The sequence below is a fragment of the Bison bison genome, unplaced genomic scaffold, assembly GCF_000754665.1.
Source record: "Bison bison bison isolate TAMUID 2011002044 unplaced genomic scaffold, Bison_UMD1.0 scf7180017864230, whole genome shotgun sequence".
NCBI lineage: Eukaryota > Metazoa > Chordata > Mammalia > Artiodactyla > Bovidae > Bison > Bison bison.
The window spans coordinates 660,649-680,154 of NW_011494802.1; the positions used below are offsets into that span (position 1 = coordinate 660,649).

General features: G+C 50.1%; 1 protein-coding gene across 2 annotated transcripts; it reads right to left on the reverse strand.

The window, feature by feature from the left end:
* Nucleotides 1–4,813: 4,813 nt before the first annotated feature.
* HRCT1 (histidine rich carboxyl terminus 1) lies at nucleotides 4,814–11,257 on the reverse strand. Of its 2 annotated transcripts, none has more exons than XR_825779.1 (2): nucleotides 7,003–7,793; nucleotides 4,814–6,529 (listed from the first exon to the last, which is right to left on the reverse strand). XR_825779.1 is itself a non-coding variant. In XM_010846059.1 (2 exons), exon 1 carries the CDS (start codon nucleotides 11,079–11,081, stop codon nucleotides 10,737–10,739), a length of 345 nt encoding a protein of 114 aa, XP_010844361.1. In that variant the 5' UTR covers nucleotides 11,082–11,257; the 3' UTR covers nucleotides 4,814–6,529; nucleotides 10,100–10,736. The 2 variants fall into 2 exon arrangements, 1 of the variants encoding a protein (XP_010844361.1); XM_010846059.1 differs by lacking the exon at nucleotides 7,003–7,793 and adding an exon at nucleotides 10,100–11,257.
* Nucleotides 11,258–19,506: the final 8,249 nt, after the last annotated feature.

Consider the following 19,506-nt stretch of genomic DNA (forward strand, 5'->3'; position numbering starts at 1 on the left):
GGGGGGTGGGGGCAGGGGCTCCTGACAGCTGGGTTTCCAGGCTCTTCCCTCTCTGGTACAACCTCTAGACAAGGGGATAAGACTCTCACCTCCTCTACACCTGGCTGGAGCCCAGCTAGCGAGTGGTGGGGGCAGAGGGGAGACAGAGCTGGGTGGAGCAGAGCAGGGTTCTCTGGCCCTTTGTCCTGGGGCAGACCTGGGCATGGAGAGACATAGTCCATACAGCAGGGAGGCCGTGGCGGGGCAGCCTGGGGCTCAGGTCGGTTAACCCGGAAGTGCAGCCTTCAGCAGAGTTATCTGGGGTGAGGTTTCGTGGGCTGCCCCTTTAAAGTGTAGACAGATCCAGGTGGGGCATGTGCGTGCAAGGCTTTTGTCCAGGAAAACCCAGGGTAAATCCAACCCCTGTTGTTCCTGCCTTCCCTTCATCCTAAAGATATGAAATGGGTCGGGGGAGAGTTCCAGCCCCGTTTACGGAGAGGGCAGGTTAGCTTTGTGCCTGCAGGTTCCAGCAGCACTGGGAGGCACTGTTCGAGAGCACCCCGCAGTGGGGACTCATGTCTCTCAACTATAAAATGGAAATGGTGGGATCAGCCCTGGGATTTCTTTGGAAGGAATGATGCTAAAGCTGAAACTCCAGTACTTTGGCCACCTCATGCGAAGAGTTGACTCATTGGAAAAGACTCTGATGCTGGGAGGGATTGGGGGCAAGAGGAGAAGGGGACGACAGAGGATGAGATGGCTGGATGGCATCACTGACTCGATGGACATGAGTCTCAGTGAACTCCGGGAGTTGGTGAGGGACAGGGAGGCCTGGCGTGCTGCGATTCATGGGGTGGCAAAGAGTCGGACATGACTGAGCAACTGATCTGACCTGATCTGATCTGCTGCTGGAAAAGATGCTCATCACAGCATTTACTATGATAGGATCACAGTGAGCATCGAAGAGAGGTTGGATAAAAAGCATAATGCCTGGTACCCAGTAAGAGTCCAATAAATAGGAAAAAAGTCACTGTAGACAGTGACTGCAGCCATGAAATTAAAAGACACTTGCTCCTTGGAAGGAAAGCTAAGACAAACCCAGACACCATATTAAAAAAGTAGAGACATCACGTTGCCGACAAAAGCCCATAGAGTCAAAGCTATGGTTTTTCCACTAATCATGTATGGATGTGAGAGTTGGGCCATAAAGAAGGCTGAGCACTGAAGAACTGATGCTTTTGAATTGTGGTGTTGGAGAAGACTCTTGAGAGTCCCTTGGACTTCAAGGAGATCAAACCAGTCAATCCTAAAGGAAATCAACCCTGAATGTTCACTGGACGGACTGATGCTGAAGCGCACCTGATACAAAGAGCCAACTCATTGGAAAAGACCCTGATGCAGGGAAAGATTGAAGGCAAAAGGAGAAGGGGGCAACAGAGGATGAGATGGTTGGATGACATCATCGACTCAATGAACGTGAGTTTGATCAAGTGCCAGGAGATAGTGAAGGACAGGGAAGCCTGGAGTGCTGCAGTGCATGAGGTTGCAAAATGTCAGACACGACTGAGCGACTGAACAACAATAAGTAACTGAATGAACAGAGAGAATGCTGCATTTGGAGACTAAGAGACGGGGGTTCAAGCAGCTCTGCCCAGGTTTCCAGGTGACCTTGAGCAGCCCCTTCCCTTGCTGCCACCAAGTGAACACTCCCAGTCTTGCCAGCCTCTTGGTACCAGCTTTAGCTTCTGTCCTTACATTGCCGTCTCCTCCGTCTCCAGAGGTGCTTCATGCTGGCCTATTACAGAGTTCCCCACCCCCTTTTTACATGATGGGCTGCCCTGGGTGAAAGGGCAGAGCACTTCAGGCCAACACACACCACAACATAAATACACACCACACAACATGCACACATGCACAACATACATACCACACAACATGTACATTCACACCATACAGCATACACACAGAGATGCCACACACATACTCCTCACGTGAGAACAGCAGGACGGCTGCTCCTCTCTGCTCTGGGTCATCAGTCCAGGCTCTCCTTGACCTCAGGTCCCCAAACCCATCTCTGAGCAGATGCTCCTGCTTCACCGAGTAAACAAACCATCTGGCATGATGCCCTCATCTCCCTCCTCCCCCACCACACACACAACATGAGCGTTTACCCGTACTCTTGAGCATCTTTTCCAGCAGCATTCCCTTGCCCCCACTTGCCTGACTCCTTGACTCCCACCCCACCCCTTCCGTGGGGCTCCTCCTTGCTGAAAATTGTCACTGTCTCCCTCTGCAATCCTTCTCCTTCAGGTCTTCCGCATGCTCAACCTCCCTCCCCTGCTTAAAAACACCAATAATAAACTCTCCTTCAAGGCCATGCCCCTCGGGCTACAATACATCGCCCTTCTTCCCTTCAGATTATCTTCAGTCCTTATCCTCTGCTGACTCAGCTCCCACTGACTCCACTGCCCCTGAGCACACACACACATGTGAACACACACACTCACCTGAACACACACACACACTGCAGACACGTGTACACTTGCACACTGCCCATAGGGCTGCTCCCTTCACTCCACTCAAGCTGTTCTCACCAAGGTCATTGTCGACAGTCCATTGCAAAATTTGAGGCCTCTTCCGGATGCTCACCTTCACCTCCCTGAAGCTTCAGCCAGTTAACCCCCCTCTCTGAGAACCACTCCCTCCTTCGTAGGATTGCCAGACAAAATATGGACACCCCAGTTCAATCTGAGCCTCAGATAGACAACGAGTAATGTTTTAGTGTAAGTATATCCCCAGTACTGCCTGGGACGTGTGTATACTAAAAATTATTTGTTGTCTACCTGAAATTAAAATTAACCAGATGCCCTATATTTTTATTTGCTAAATCTGGAACCCTACTCCCAACCTTCCTGCCCCTTCTCTAGCTTCTCCTCCTGGTCCCCTCTCCCTCTTGTCAGCCAGCTCCAGGGTGCTGGCCTGACTGCCTGCCTTTCTCAAATGCCCTGCTTTCCTGGGACATCCTCTCCCTAGCCCTCAGCTCCACCTGCGCGCAGTGCTGGCCACCCTCTGAGTCTCCCAGGACCTTTCCTCCAGCTCTTACTGCAGAAGCCACCACTCCCCTGTAGCAACGGCAGGTTGCAGTGCCCATGTGTGTGTGCTGGGAAAGACTTCTCCTGCCCAGACTAACAAGCCAGGCTGCCTCTTCGTTGCCTTTGCTTGCCCAGAAACATACTGGACAAGTGTGGCAATAAGGGGTTCCCACAGGAGCTGGCTGTGTTTCGTCTCCTGGCCCCCACTCAGTCTGACCCCCTACGCCCTGCCGCACACATTCTCTGAATCTCCAATCCTGCCAGTCCCTCTGGGGGGCCCTCCCCCAAACTCTTCTTGTTGAAGTGCCTACTTTTCTTCAAGTCCAACTCAAAGATCACCTCCTCCCGGGTTCCCTGGGGACTCCCAGCTCTCTCTCCCCTGAGCACCCTTGTCCAGATGACTAAACTGGGTGTTCATCGATTGCTGGGACTGGGTCTTGGTGACTTTCACATTCCCTGGGTGGGGCCTGGTGCACAGTCGGTGCTCAGCCAGTGTTTATTAAATGGAGGAGTGAATGAGTGATGGAATGAATGAATGCATGCATGAGTAGGTAAGGAAGTAAGGCTCAGCAAGTAGGTGGAGTCAGTGGACAGATGGACAGATGGGTGGGTAGGTGGGTGGATGAGTGAGTGAGCACATGAGAACCTGGGGCTTGACAGACTGCCCACCCACAGAGTGAGGCTGTCCCCTCACCATTGCTTGTTCTCAGAGCTGAGTCCAGCCTACAGACCCTTCCTCCATGGACTCAGGGAAGAATGTGACCACACCACACAGAGGCAAAGCCCTGGACCCAGGGTCCTGACACTTGGGTCCAGCTGAAGGTGCTGGACCTCCAGCAGAGCTAACTCTGCTTGAGGACAGACAGAGGCTAAGGCCCACTCTTGTCTCCTCCCAGGCCTTGTACCACCAGCTCTGCCCACCTGGAGCTCCTGTGCCCGGTGTTTCTCTCTGCCTGGACACCCTCACCCAACTCTGAGAACAGGCCACTGCTGAGCTCCTGTGGAGACGTGCGACACAGGACCGCTCCAAGGAAGGACTTCAGGGCCAGCCTCTGCTCCAGAGCCACTTTGCCTGAGGTCAAACCTCAGGGGGTGGGGGCACCCAGAGAAGAGCAAAGATGGGGGGATATTAAGGGCCTGCATCATCTTTGACTCCTTCCTCTATCTAATCCTGCTTCCCCCTCCTTCCCCTCACAGCTGTTGATCCCTACAAACATCTCACACCCCAAACTCTGTCTGGGCTTCGCTTTCAGAGAACGTGAACCGAACCGTTCACTCCACTCCGCTGAGGCCCTCCGGGTCCTCCCTGTAGCGCTCCACATGCATCTGTGAAGGCTCTGCTTGCGGGCTCTAGGGTCCAGAGAGACCGATACAGGGTCCTTAGGCGCTCCGGGCCCTCCCTGTGTTGTGCCTCTCCCCTTGCCATACTCACCCCTCTCCACCAGCCTGACTCTCTCCCTGGCTCCTTACACCTCTGCACCTTCACAGCCCCAAGCATCTCTCTCTGCGAGTCCTTCTATGGCAGCCACATGGCCAGGGTGGCCCATCCAGGCACCCTTAGGGACCAGACCTCCTCTCTAGGTCAGTCCTGCTCCCTTCAACGGCAGGTCCTGGGAGAGTCATTCCTTCAGTGCTGGATGGAGACATGAGTCAGGAGACTCAATTCTGCATCCTTCAAACAATTTGCTAAATATGGTCTGGCATGCATTTCATGGGTACAGAGAAAACGGCTCTTCCATAAATAAAAGCAGAACATCTCTTTATTTGTGATGCAAACAAGAGCTTTGTTACATACTGTCAATACAATATAACATTTTAACTTATTCGAAATTACCTTTCAGTTGGTGATTTTTCCATCATTCTTGAGTGATGCAAGTCACAGTCTCTAAGAATAGAAGTGACCCATAAGAATATAGAAACAAAGTCTCATGCAAATATGTTTCAAAGTCTTCTTTCTGGCTTTCCTATTAATAAAACATCTGGTACTTTCTGTGACTTTTCTTCTTTGTTTCCTTTTGTGGTTTCCCAGCCCTGATTCTTGGGAGACCCATAAAAGGATATGCATTTTCAATTATAAAATGAATCGCCAGTTCCCAGGAAGCAGCCCTTTGGTTTCAGAATTTCAGGGCGGATTTCAGGTAACAGGTAGGAGGCAGGTCTCAGAAGTGGGCTCTGCAGTACACGCGCAGGCAAATAGCAAAATGACTCACTTGAGAGATAAAAAGTGGTTTCTAAAACTGTCCACTTGAGGGCGCTGCTTCCTCTGGTGGCAATAGAACCAGTTTCACAGGGACAACTTGAGATAATCAACACTCTTTTCACAATAAAGTCCAGTGATATTTCACTGCACCTTGTAGATCAGAAGAGCTGGCCCACCATGCCATCCAATATTGCCTGGTCACTCACTCTCAACCTCTCGTAAGCCCCACCCTGTGGGTAGGGTCCAGCTGAACTCTCAGGGGTCAGAGCTAACTCCTACCTGGTCCCATCACCATAGATCTCCCAGGCTGGAGGGCATGGCAAACCAGGATAGGATGGGCCAGGAGTCTGCTGGATACAGGCTGGATGGGACAGAAATGCCAGGCTGGAGGAGTGGGTCACCAGAGAAGGCTTGCTGGGGGAAGAGGAGTCTGACCAGCAGCAGAGGAAATCTTGGGCTTTCCTGGTGGCTTCATGGTAAAGAATCCACCTGCTAATACAGGAGACTTGGGTTCAGTCCCTGGGTCAAGAAGATCCCCTGCAGAAGAGAATGGCTACCCAGTCCAGTATTCTTGCCTGGAGAATTCCACGGACAGCAGAATCTGGCAGGCTACAATCCATGGGGTCACAAAGAGTTGGACACGACTGAGCGACTAAACAACAAGAGCAAATCCTGGGGGGCTGGTATATTTCACATGAAGGTCCAGAAGTCCCAGGCACCTGCCACTGGCTGAGCATTGTGATCTGGCCCAGTGAAGAGAGAAGCCTCCTTGCGAAACGTGGCTACTGTGAAGCTGGGGCTCGGGGCCCCCTGAGGATCCTGGCTCCTTGAGTCACAGCTGAAGCAGCAGAGGACACAGGTGATGGCCACGGTGACCACGAATAGCACAGCCACCACTCCAATCACTGCTGTTTCCATGGCCCCGTATGGCCACTAACCCACTGAGCAACCCAGGGTGTGTTTTGGACCTCATTCGCTCCCCATCTGAAGCGAGGAGCTGCTGGTGATGGCAGGTACCTTTGCTCCTCCGGCTGCTCTCCCTGTGGTCTTCTAAGGAGATACTGGTCTGAGGCCCTGGCTGGTACCCACTCTGGGCTGTTGGGCACCCCACACGGCTCTATTTCGACCTCACTGGGTCTCTGTCACTGTTTTCTCAGCCTTGGGCCAGGCTTCCAAGAGCCGTGGGCAACTCCACTGGCAGCTCTGGAAGAAGCGCTGTCCTGAAAGACGTAAGCTCAAGACTTCTTGGATGCGGAAGCTGGAAGGAGAGCGCAGAAGTCTTTGTTCAGAGGGAGCCCCGCTCAGCCCTCTGGTGACGCCTACGGATTTCAGGAGTGTTTGTACACTCGGACGAAAGACACAACACTCCTCCTCCTGTGGATCCGGGATGAGCCCAGGCTCCTCCCTTGGAGGAACCTTAGATCAGTCCTTGAATCAGCCCCACTGCTGACTCTCGAACCTCTCCCCCGAAGGAGGGGAGGAGGCAATGTCAGCTCTGAACCAGACACAGGGTCACCACGAGCGCCCGTCTCATTGGCCTCCTTTTCTGCACATACTGGGAGAGTGCTGTTTAGATGGGGCAGGTCACTCTCCGGGTGGGATACCTGAGCCCTTCAGTAACTCCTGAGGGCTCCTTAGTCCCATTCTCTGCCCCCCACCCCACCCCCACCCACCCACAACTTGCTGCCTGCTCGTGCCTGCTGCTCACACTCAGGTGCTGTGAAAACTTACCCCTGGCTTCCAGAGGGGCAGCTGTGGCTGTATGCAGTGCCGGGGTCTCCTGACCTGATGGCTACCCCAGGGCCCAGGCCATGGAACGCTCATCCCTGGGTGCCTCAGCCTTGGTGCTGCCTGGGACGAAGCTCTGAGATGTCTGAGCAGCTGTGAGCACTTCCTGAATTCCTTCCTCCAATTGTGAGTGAGGGCCCAGGACCTGCACAGCTGCCGGCCCCCTTGGTGACTGCACTCACCCCACCCCCCATGTACACCCATGCCACTCCAGCCCTGCCCCCTGCCAGCTCTCTGCTTCACTGGGTCAGGGGAGCAGGGGTGAGCCAGATCCAGGCCACTCTGTCTCCCATCCTCACTTGATCTCAGCCTTTCCACAGCCAGCACCTCCTAAGACCACCACCACTTCCAGAAAGGAGGCTGAATTATTAACCATACTTCATCCAAACCCTGAGAAAGGGTGTCATAACAGACAATAATTTCAGGTATCAGACACAGCCAGGCACTATCTTATATAATGGTTCCAGCAACACTGTGAAGTAGCATTTTCCCCATTTTAGGGATAGTCCTAGCCCACGGCCTATTGCTATTAGCAGTGATAACTAGAGCACCAAATAGCCAAGGAGGGGCTTCCCTTCTTTTTCTCCTAGTTCAGAGCTCTCTCCAGGTACCACCACTCCACAGGGCAATTGTCTCCTTCTATAGATTTACTGATCAGAGTGTGAAGACCCAGAGAGGGCCAAGGGCTAGCCCAGGGCCACACAGCCTGGATCCTTTTCAATTTCTTCAAGGCCCAGTGAACTTTCTTTGGTACTAGTGTTAGGAAACTGCTTATGCACAGAATGGGAGAGTGATTATTTGGAGTAAACGATACTCTGCCAAATTCTCTCTCTTCCCCTTTCTAAGATAACTGGACAACCCACACAGAGGAGGAGCCCAGAGCCAGCTGGGGCTGCAACAGAAAGCTGGACATCTTGAATTACTTGTATTAACTGGAGTGACCAGAATCAGGGGTCAGGAAATATGATGAACCACTCTGTGGGGCCTATGGTTTCAGATTGAATTATCAATGTCAGTCATTTTGGGAGGTGGAGGGCACCAGGGGGACTTCTTGTCCTAAGGGTTTCTCCAGATATTTTCTTTTCTTGTGGATTTTGTAATCTTATGACAAACAGCCCCTATCCATGAGCCCCAGACACAATGGGGCTCTGAAAGATGTCTACCACTTAAACATAGATCTGTCCTCCCAGCATCCATCACTGTCAACTGGTAAGAGAAAAGACTGTGGCCCATACATTGCATATTCCATATACATATACATGCACACACACATATAAATATATATATTCATATTACATATATATATGTGATATTGGCCTTATCACATGGCATGTGGGATATTAGTTACCCATTAGGGGTCGAACCATCACCCTCTACAGTGGAAGCACGGAGTTTTAACCTCTGAACCACCAGAGAAGTCCTTCATAGATTCCATTTACATTAAGAAGGGGAAGGTGATGGCAAGCATCCTGGTCCTCCCAGAGGATGCTCGAGGCCGCACATAGGAAAGGCAGGCCATCCAAGGCTCACATTGGGCTCTGCAGAGGGATGAGGGAGGTCCAGGCCAGCAGGCTATTGACCTCCACACACCTCAACACTGAGCAGATGGGGTACTAAGGCAGGAGCTCTCTCAGCAAGGCCCTAGAAGCTTAAAGGACTAATCCCTGCAATGCCCCACTACTATACTTGGAAGCCCTCAAGCCCTAAGTTTTGGGCAGTGATGATTCCAAGTACATTTACTTTTCCAGAGAGCATGAAGCTCTGGAAACCTTTCTCGAGCATCTGTCATGTGGGCTGGTTCCACACTTGGGCATGGGGTGGCCCTCAAGAGTTCTCTAATCTAGGAGGACAGGGGCCTTTGAATCTCTAGGGAAAGAGATTTGAGTGCACCAGCAGAAATGACAACAACAACAACAACAATAATAAATTAGAAACCCATAGGAGTGAATGACAAATTCTTCTTGGGCAAAGACACAGAGAGGGGAACGTGCAAGGTGTTTTCTGAGCCTGAGGACTGGAGCAGCGTGGACAGGAAAAAAGGAACAGGAGTAGGCAGGAATCAGAACGGGGGCCTTGGGTGGCCAGCCAAGAGGCAGAGACTTGGTCCCAAGGGCAATGAGGAGGCTGCAGTGTGCAGAGGCTTCGCAAAGTGGCAGGGCTGGAGGCGCGCAGACTTGGAGGGGTTGTGGCAGAAATCCAGATCAGGGATGAACTAAGGGCAACCATATGGGTAAGGGAGGGGAGGCAGATTCAAAGAGTGCTATAGACCCTGGATCCTCTTTCCCAAGCCTGAAATCTGGCCCTGCTATCAGTGAATTTGCCTCCCTCTCCCTGCCTCCCACCCCAGGCCTCATAGAGAATCCACCGGGAAATAGAAAAGAAACAGGACATTCTGTTCCAGTGAGTCAGTCACGAGGCCCCTGACTTTATGGCCTGTTCTCCGGCCCCTCCCCACCACCTCGCCTGGCCCTCAAGCCTCTCCCCCACACTCCCCACCCCAGTTCACAGGACTTCCTTCCTCACTGAAGGCCTCAGAACTAGATTTCCGCCCTGGCTGCAGAATCCCATCAGCTGCTCTGGGGTAGCTGGGAGCAGGCTTTGGCAAGAAGTGTCTGTCACCTATCTCATCTTAGGGAAGGGGAAACTGAGACTCCGAGGAGGCAAGCCCTCTCCCAGGGCCACCCAGCACCACATCGTCCCTCCTAACCTCACAGCCATACACACAGACTCCAGCCAGCCACACACACACACACGCACGCATTGGTGGCGTCAGTCTGGCTGAGACGCAACATCTGGATCAGAAACCCTGACCAGTTTACCAAAGAAACGTTCATTCAGCACAGCCACGCAGGGGGCTTCTTCAGGACCAGAGCATAGTCTGCCCTAGAGGTGGACCGGAAAGAGCCCTGGGGGCGAGCCTGGATGGCCTCGCTCCTTCTCTCTGAGCCCCACCGGTACACAGAGAGCCCTGTTTGTGCAGGACTGCCTGCAAACCCTAACCATGCCCCACCGTCAGAGCTCAGGCCCCAGGCCTTCTCACCTACTGTCCACGGAGCCCAGCACAGCCGTCCAGTCTCCCCCACGGCAGGGCCCACTCAGACATTCACTTCCAGTCAGAGAGGAAGGTCCAGGGAAAGGCAGAAATAGTCCTGGCCATTCCCTCCCTCCCACTTGAGTTACAATCAAGAGCCTCTTCACAAAGCTTCTTAATGGTTTTTATTTTCTTGGATTAAGGCACCACTGACTTGACTGTGCAGCCTCACGACTTCCTTCAAACAAAGGGGCATTGCCAGGGCCCCTCCCAGCTACCTTGCCAGCCAGAGGCCTGGTCATTGAGAGAGAGCAGGGTACACCTGCACATCTGCACATACCAGCACACCTGCACCGACCGGACTGGCTGTCCATTCTGGTGCCCTTTGGAGTTAAGGTCACAGGGTGGTGTCTTCCCCCAAAGGACCACCAGCACCCCCTGTGCTCAGCCCTGTCACCCTCCTGTGTGTGCAGGGCCAGCCCTGGCGCTCCTCCGTTCTCCTCCACAGCACACTGGGCGTAGTAGGTAGATGAAGCCCAAGCAGGACCCGGTGTTCACTGCAGGGAGGTGCCCTTCTGCATGGGAGCATTGGCAGGTCCACTCGTCTGGTGATGGCAGGGAAGGCAGTGGTTGCCCTGCACGGGCATCAATGGTGGCCTCGGTGGGCACGAGCGGCATGGTGGGCGGCATGATGGTGGGCATGGTGGTGGGCGAGGTGGTGGTGGTGGTGGAGGTTCGCATGGGGCATGTGAGACACATGGCCAGCATGACGGAAATGGTGCAAGTGTCCTAGATGGCCCCGGCCTGAGGAGATCCAAGGCTGGGCCCACCTGATTCTGTTTCTCCTTGCGGCGGGGCGGTTCCTTTCCACGTCAGGCTCCTCCTGTCTGGAGTACAAGCAGGCAGCCAGCAGCAGCAACAGCAGTAGAAAGGCCGCCGCAGTGCCTATGATCAAGCCCACGAGGGTCGTGCTCTCCAGGAGGTCCAGCATCTGGGAGCTGACAGTGGCCTCCGCTTGGTGGCTTCTCGCTGCTTCCTCCCCTTCAGCAGCCTCTGCTCGGCCCTCGCAGGCACTGGACTTTGGTTTCTCAGCTCCTGTGGGTTGGAGAGCAGCCAGGGAATGTGGGTGCAGCCTCTTTGGGTTGGAGCTGCCAGCTGAGGGGAGGCCCAGCGACTGTTAACTCTGGGGAGGCCCAAGTGAGGCTAGGTGGGGAGAGAGGAGCTGGAAGGAGGGGACTCGGGGCGGGGGGAGAGCCCAGAGGCTAGAGATAAGAGTCTGGGCCCGCATCCCTGCCACCTAGCCAAGTGACTGGGCCAGCCCGGTCCCCTCCCTGGGCCTCAGGGCCCTGCTCTCTTAGAGACAGTACAGCACAGCGGCTAAGATCGTGGGTTCTAGAACCACATGACTCTCCAGGCTTGTGATTGTGCACAAGTTTCCTATACCCTCTGCCTCAGTTTCCTCATGTGTAAAAGGGCCCATTAGAGTATATTTCCTAGTAGGGTTTTCTAAGGATTTAAGGAATTAGTGTTTATAAGGCACTTAAACCAGGTCTTGACACACGTTTGCCACTGATATTGAGTCAGTGAGTGAAAGTCACTCAGTCGTATCGGACGCTGCGACCCCACGGACTGTGGCCCACCAGTCTCCTCTGTTCATGGAATCTTCCAGGCAAGAATCCTGGAGTGGGTTTCCATTCCCTTCTCCAGGGGATCTTCCCAACCCAGGGATCAAACCTGGGTCTCCTGCATTGCGGGCAGATTCTTTACCACCTGAGCCACCAGGGAAGCCACTGATATTAAGGCCGTGGAGTTTGGACCGGCTGACTTGGGGGGACCGAGCGTCATCTGAGAGACTGCGGCTCCCTGTCCTGCAGCCCACAGAGGCCGCGGGGACTGAGTCACGTTCTGTCCTGCAGTTGCCTCACACTTCAGAAGCTCAGGCCAGCCCAGCAGGCAGGAAAGCTGAACAACTGTTTCTGCATCCTCAGTACTGCTGGGTCTGGGAGCCGGGTGTCAGTGTAGGGCTGCAGGAGGCAGGAAGGTGGCCGCTGAGGTCAGGCCCCAGGGTCAGCCTCCTGGCTCCCAGTCAACAGGCTCAACTGCCCATACACAGCAGGCTGTCCACTCCATCCGAGCCTCCCCGCTCAACAGTCAAGACACACCATTCCTGCCTGGCGGAGAATTCACAGAGCAGGCAGGACCTGAACAGTTGCAGATCCCTCTGCCCATCCAGTCCAGAACCCTCTGTTCATCTAGATAAGCACTTATCCACCCCACCACATGGCCATGGGGCCAGGGACAGTTGCTCGCTATCTTTCCAGGCAGCCCCTCCCACTGTGGGCTTGTCAGGCTGTTCTTACAGGCCTTCCTCACATGCTTCAGGGTCTCTCCCAAAGCCACAGCTCTGCACCTCGATCTTGAGACCATGAGTTCCCTGGGGACACTCCACAGAGAGCCCCCACCCCGCCCCCGCTCAACTCTCTGCCACCCAGAGGAATGCTTCCAGCAGCAAGCCTCCTGTGTGACCTTGGACACATCCCTTCCCTGCAGCCTGTTTCCTCCTCTGGAAAAGTGCCAGGGCAAGAGGTGACCTCTGGGGACCCTCCCTCTCTGACCTGGATCTGAAATGAGCTGTCTCAGGGAGGCCCCAAACCCTTAGTTCAGACCTCTGGATGAAAAGATCAAGCATTCCCTTCAACCAAATTGGGCTCTGGGGGCAGAGGGTTTAATGAGTCCAGGGTTTAATGCACCCCATGGGGTGCAGGGTGGAGGGAGGAAGCCACTTGAACTTTTAATGATGCTCAAGTGAGCACTCCCTCCTGCAGCTTCTGGAGGCCTGGGAGGCCAACTGCCTCCCCTGGGGGCCTGTTAAGGAGGGAAGTCTGCTGGAAGGAGGAGGAGGAAGGCAAGCAGAACTTTCTTCTACTTGGGAGCTTCTCCAAGGAGACTCCCACTGCATACCAGCCATGGGAGGAGGGCAAGACCCTGCAACTGGCAGAACTCCCATCAGCACAAAGGGCCCCTTGGAATCATGCAGCTTCAGCCCTCACTGAGAGCTAGAGAAATTGATGCCAGAGAAGGGAAGAGGCTTGTCTAAGTTTCCCAGCCTCATGGGCTATTCTGTACAGCATGTAATCAAGGCAGCAAGATTCCTGGAGTGGGGGCCAGTCTCCTGAGTGAGAGTCTGAGATCAGCTGGGGACTGCCCATAGTGATAACAGGGAAAGGATGTGCTGATATGGATGACTCTGGTGGGGAAGGGATTTGGGGCCTTCCCCACCCCCACCCCCACATTTATTTTCTCAAGTGCAGAGTCACTCACTATCTGGACAGAAGATGCAGTCCTAATGTGGGCATTTGATTTGAAGCTTTGGGTACTCAGGGAGATATTGAGACCATGGTCCTCCAGGATATTACAAGTGACTGAGACTTTCTTGGAGGGGCTGCAGGACAGATGACCTTAGAGGATATGTGACTGTGGGTTCCCTGCCCCGAAAAAACTTTCCTGTGGCGTTGTCACTGTATTTCTCCCTTAAGGTTGGGGCTTCTGCACACTCCACTAGCGGCCTTTCAAGCTGAGGGAACAGAGTTCCAGACAATACATATGGCTGATGGGGCAGCCTTTTGGAGTTCATATCATTAGCTTCTTGATATGATATGAAGGTGCACCCTAACCCTAATCTCTGCATATACTTGCATGCGTGTGAACACTTGTAAACCAACATTGCACTGAAGCAAATTCATGCACCAAGAACTATGTGTACACACACTTACGCACAAGTACACACAAGCTCCCTAAAAGCTCACAAACTTGTGCTGGTACCAGCTGCAAGTGGATTTTGGTCGGCCCACAACAGTAACCATTGTTTTCACCAATTGGTGGCACCACCTAGTGGTGACACTGTAAATAAGCCAGTTTTGTATTCAGACTTGTCAAAAACTATAGTTCCCTGATCTTTGCTTATAGATCATAATTTGAAACCATCCACTTAACTCTCCTCTGTTCCAAATTCTGGTCAAGAATGTGTAAGGAATCTCTGCAATACACAGTGCAGATGGAAGCAGTACAATGGATGTATTGACTATGGAAGGGCATCCCTGGGAAGCCCGATGGGGGTGCTGTCCCAGCAGAGCCACTCTAAGCCCCATGATAGATGCCAGGGCTATGCATTAGGGTGAGGTTGGCACAGGCAGGAAGTAATTTTGGTGATGCTGGGAACTGCACAAGTGTCTGCTTGTAAATAAGTTGGCCAAGACTTAGCCCAACATTTGGTTTGCACATAAAAGCAGACACACTGGTCAGAAGATTCCTAACCTGTACGCTCACTTAGAGAAAGGAGACACTCCTCCAGCTAAACTTGAGCTTCCTCCATAAATCCTGAAAGCAAAGTTGCCCAACACAGCAGCAAACTTCTCTCAAGAGCCCTCCCATGCATTAATCATGGCCAACTGGATGCCCCCACCTAGAAAACTAAACCATTAAAAAGTGGGCCTGGAACCAATATGCTTGAAAATAATCTGCATAATCTTTTCTAGAACCACTTCAAATTCCAATCCCAAACATAGATCTAGGTAGGTCCCTCTGTAAAGTGAACAAATAAAGAAAAATTACTAGACACATGAAAAAAAGATATAAGGTATTGTATCCTTATTACAAGAGTTGCTAAAATCTTGAAAACGGAGACTTAGTAAAATTTCCAAATTTATGTTCTAAATAATATTCAAAAAGTCAATTCATATACAAGTTTGGAAAAATATGCAAAATCTTACTTTCAAATTAAAAACCAAATCAAGAAAGACTGCTTTGAGAACCTTCCCTATAACTCTGAAAAAGACTAAAGAAAGAAATGCCTAGGAAATGAAACACAGCTGGCCCTTAAACAACAGTGGGGGGACAGGGGCACCAACCCCCAGGCAGTTGAAAATCAACTTTGTAGGTGGCCCTCCATATCTGGGGTTCTCTACCTGTGAGTCAAGCAACCATGCATTGTGTAGTATTGTAGTATTTAGTACTGAAAAAAAAACACATGTAATGGATTCATGCAGTTCAAATACATGTTGTCTAAGGGTCAACTGCATTCTTGTATAATAGACATTCCAGAAGTAGAGAACAGAGCCTGTGGAGAAACAATTGTTAAAGAAATAAAGAAAATTTCCTATCTGAAGCATTGTCTTTTGATCAAAAGTTGCCCTGAGTACTAGGCAAACTATTTGAAGAGGCCAGGCCAAGCCAAACCAGCAAGGTATATCCAGGTGAAATTTGAATAGTAGAAGTGTATGTGAAAAAAATATATAACAAAGCAAAACGGTAGGCCACTCTGGAAAGAGTTTAGCAGTTTCTTACAAGACTAAACACACTCTATCAGCTGATCCAGTAATCACACTCCTTGGTATTTACCCAAAGGTAAAACGTATGTCCACACGAACACCTGTACATGGATGTTTGTAGCTGCTTTATTCATAACTTCCAAAACTTGAAAGCAACCAAGATACCCTTCAGTAGGTGAATGGATTGAAAAGCTAAGTATATTCAAACAATGGAACACTATTCAGCACTAGGAAAAATGAGCTGTCAAGTCATGAATAGACACGGAGGAATCTTAAATATATATTACTAAGTGAAAGAAGACAATCTGAAAAAGCTACATACTATGTGACTCCAACTATATAACATTCTGGAAAAGGCATAACTATGGAGACAAAGAATCAGTGGTTGCCAGGAGGGAGTGAGGAGGAAAGGATGAATAAGTAGAACATAAAGGATTTTTAGGTCAAAGAAACTATTCTGTAGGTCATCACAATGTGGATATATGTCATCATACATTGGTAAACCGTTAGAATGTACGGCAGCAACAGTGAACCCTAAAGTTAACTAGGGACTCTGGGGCTCTGTCAGTGTCGGTGCATCAATTGTAACAAACAGAGATGTTAATCGTGGGGAAGTCTATCTGTATGTGGGGCAGGAAGTATACAGAAACTCTCTCTACCTTCCATTCAATTTTGCTGTGAATATAAGCTGCTCTAAAAAATAAAGTCTACTTTAAAAAAGAATAAGGGGAAACTTCCCTGGTGGTCCAGTGGTTGAGAATCCACCTGCCAATGCGGGGCACATGGGTTCAGCCCCAGAAAGATCCTACATGCCATGAAGCCACTAAACCTGTGGACCACAACTACTGAGGCCACGTGCCACAACTACTGAAGATCTGCACCTAAGACCTGCGCTCTGAACAACAGAAACCAGTCATGAGTCACCCACGTGCCTCAACTAGAGAGTGGCCCCACTCGCTGCAAGAGAAAGTCAGCGTACAGCAGTGACTATCCAGCACAGCCTTAAATAAACAAACACAATTTTAAAAATAATAAAAAGAATTAAGGGAATAATTCTAGAAACAGCAGGAACTGTTTAAACTGTGTCAAAGATTAGAGAAAGAAAGAAACCTTAAAAATTTTTTTTTAATGTATATAATTTGCTTTATACAACTAGCATAACCCTGAGACACCCTCACCACAGTACAAAAACACTGCAAACAAACCTCAAAATCCTAAAAAATAAATAACATATTTATATGCCCAGCAGAATATTGAGAGACTAATACTCCATAAACAAGTAAAGTTTGTTCCAGGAAAGTCAGGTGGTTTGATAATTTTAGAAATCTATTGTAATTACTTAAATAAAGAGAAGAAAAAAGTAAAACCATATAATCATCTCAACAGATGGCAAAAACACATTTGATGAAGTTCACTAAGCATTCCTGATAAATTTTGCAAATGAACAGAAAAATAGGATACTTTCTTAACGTGACTAAAAAGAAAAATATCTCAGACCAATAGCCAATATCATGATTAATGAAAACACAGGCATTCCCATTAAAATCAGGAACAAGCAAGCATGCTACCTATCACCACTTTTACTTAGCTTAGTATAGTTAAATAAGAGCATAAAATAAAAGGTAGAAAATTTAAAAGAATATGCTGGAAAACTATTCACACTAACAAGAGTTTAGTGAAGAAAAGTTTTAAATAAAAATACAAAGAGCAGTGCTTTCCTGTATAACAGGAATAACTAATTCAAAATTTCAGAGAATAAATAAATCAGCAACAAAAATTAAAAAATGTCTTACAATAAAATTAACAAGAGTACTTACTAATGGGCAGGAAAAAAAGACACTGTATTCCTGAGGGCTGTGAAGGAAAATGTGAGGAACCGGAACAACACACATGTGTCTAACAAGCATGACCCCTGTTATAAGTCCACGCTAAGCGGGGGGAAAACCAGTCATGTGATCAACATTCACTGGCATCTGTTGGATTAGTTGTTACATGTGATAAAGGTGGTTTTTTGCAACATATGAATGTGCTGTTTTATTTTGCCTTTCTAAACATTGGAGAAGGAAATGGCAACCCACTCCAGTGTTCTTGCCTGGAGAATCTCAGGGACAGAGGAGCCTGGTGGGCTTCTGTCTATGGGGTTGCACAGAGTTGGACACGACTGACGCGACTTAGCAGCAGCAGCAGCAGCAGCAGCAAACATGTGAACTTCTTCCTCCTTCATCAGGGCATCCATCTGGAGAGAGATTTTAATTATTACAGAAAGTATATAAAGAGGGGTTAACATGCAATCTCTGACATTTAAAGTAGGGCTTTGAGTCCAACGGAGTCTGGGCCTGAGACGAGATGGGTCAGGAACTGCAGTCATAGGTTGGGAAAAATAGCAGCCTAGCTTTGTCACAATCCAGTCCTTCAAGCATATCCAGCCCAGGACAAAGAAAAAAAAAAAAAAAAAAAAAGTAGGGCTTTGTCTTTCAGGTCAAGCCATTTTCCTGAGAGGATCTAAATCCTTTTTCCTCCCCCTTTCAATATACTGAATGAAGAAACAAGCTGAGGACCAGCCCATGATGTTCCCTGATAATGCAGAAACCACCCCGTCCCACAAATGACAGCCAAGTAGCAGAGGTGTGAAACTCTAAGGAAGATGAAGGCCATGCTACCCAGGGCCAGGGGAAGACTTGCCTCCTCTTTTTTTTTTTTCAGTTATGGAGGGTTCTTTACTTTCGGTGTGAGAACTCAGTTGCAGCATGTGGGATCTAGTTTCCTGACCAGGGATCGAACCCAGGCCACTTGCATTGTGAGGTCAGAGTGTTAACCACTGGACCACAAGGGAAGTATACACACAGCCCTTTTCCAACTGTACCTTGCAACACACACGGGATAATTGTGACCCCAGTCATTGCTATGGGCCTTTTTGGTTTATCAAGCACTTTCAGCAACACGGAAAAGTACATAGAGTGGGTATGACAATTATTTCCACTTTAGAGGTGAAGCGACCATGGCTCAGAGAGGTTAGCTATCTTGCCCAAGGTCACACAGCTCATAAGGGTCAGAGCAAGGATTGACTTCAGAGCATATACAAAGGGGGTAATTAAAGAAGTTTCCATGAAAAGATACTTTAAAGAGCTAGGGGCAGGGCTCAGGGAACTGACAGAGGACTAGAAAACAACCCCAAGTGTTATGGTTTGAACTGGCTTCCCCAAGGATGATACATTGAACCAGAACCTCAGAATGTAACCTTATTTGGAAATAGGGTCAGGAATTCCCTGGTGGTCCAGTGGTTTGGACATTGTGCTCTCACTGCCAAGGGCCAGGGTTCAGTCCCCTATCTGGGAACTAAAATCCCATAAGCCACATGGCTCTGCCAAAAAATAAAAAAGCAGTGCTTCATGGCAGGTATAATCAGCAAAGTTTAGATTATCCTGGAGAAGGGTGGGCTGTTAATCCAATGTGAGTTGTGTCCTTACACCGAGATACAGACAACTATGCCCTGTGACCACGGAGGCAGCAACTGGAGTGCTGCACTGTGAGCTGGGGTCCCCCACCAGCCGCCAGAAGCTGCGGAGAGGGAAGATGGATTCTCCTCTACAGGTTTCAGAGGGAGCTCGGCCCTGCTGTCACTTTAATTTTGAACCGGTAGCCTTTTGAACGTGAGAGAATACATTTCTATTCTTTAGAAAAACATACACAATAGTATTGCTGAATCAGGTTTGTTTTGCCCAACGTGTGTGCTAAGTCGCTTCAGTCGAGTCCGACTCTGCAACCCTATGGACTGGAGCCCTGCCAGGTTCCTCTGTCCATGGGGATTCTCCAGGCCAGAATACTGGAGTGGATTGCCATGCCCTCCTCCAGGAGATTTTTCCAACCCAGAGATCAAACCCTCATCTCTTAAGTCTCCGGCATTGGCAGGCAGGTTCTTTACTACTAGAGCCACCTCAGAAGCCCAGCGAAAATGCTGAGATGAGAAAATGCTGAGATTTGCAGCAAAGAGGTTTATTTACAAGGCAGCCAAGTGTGGAGAACAAGTCTCAGGTGTGCCTCCCAAAGGCAAGGGGTTTGGGATAATTATGGGATAAAGAATACAGCAAC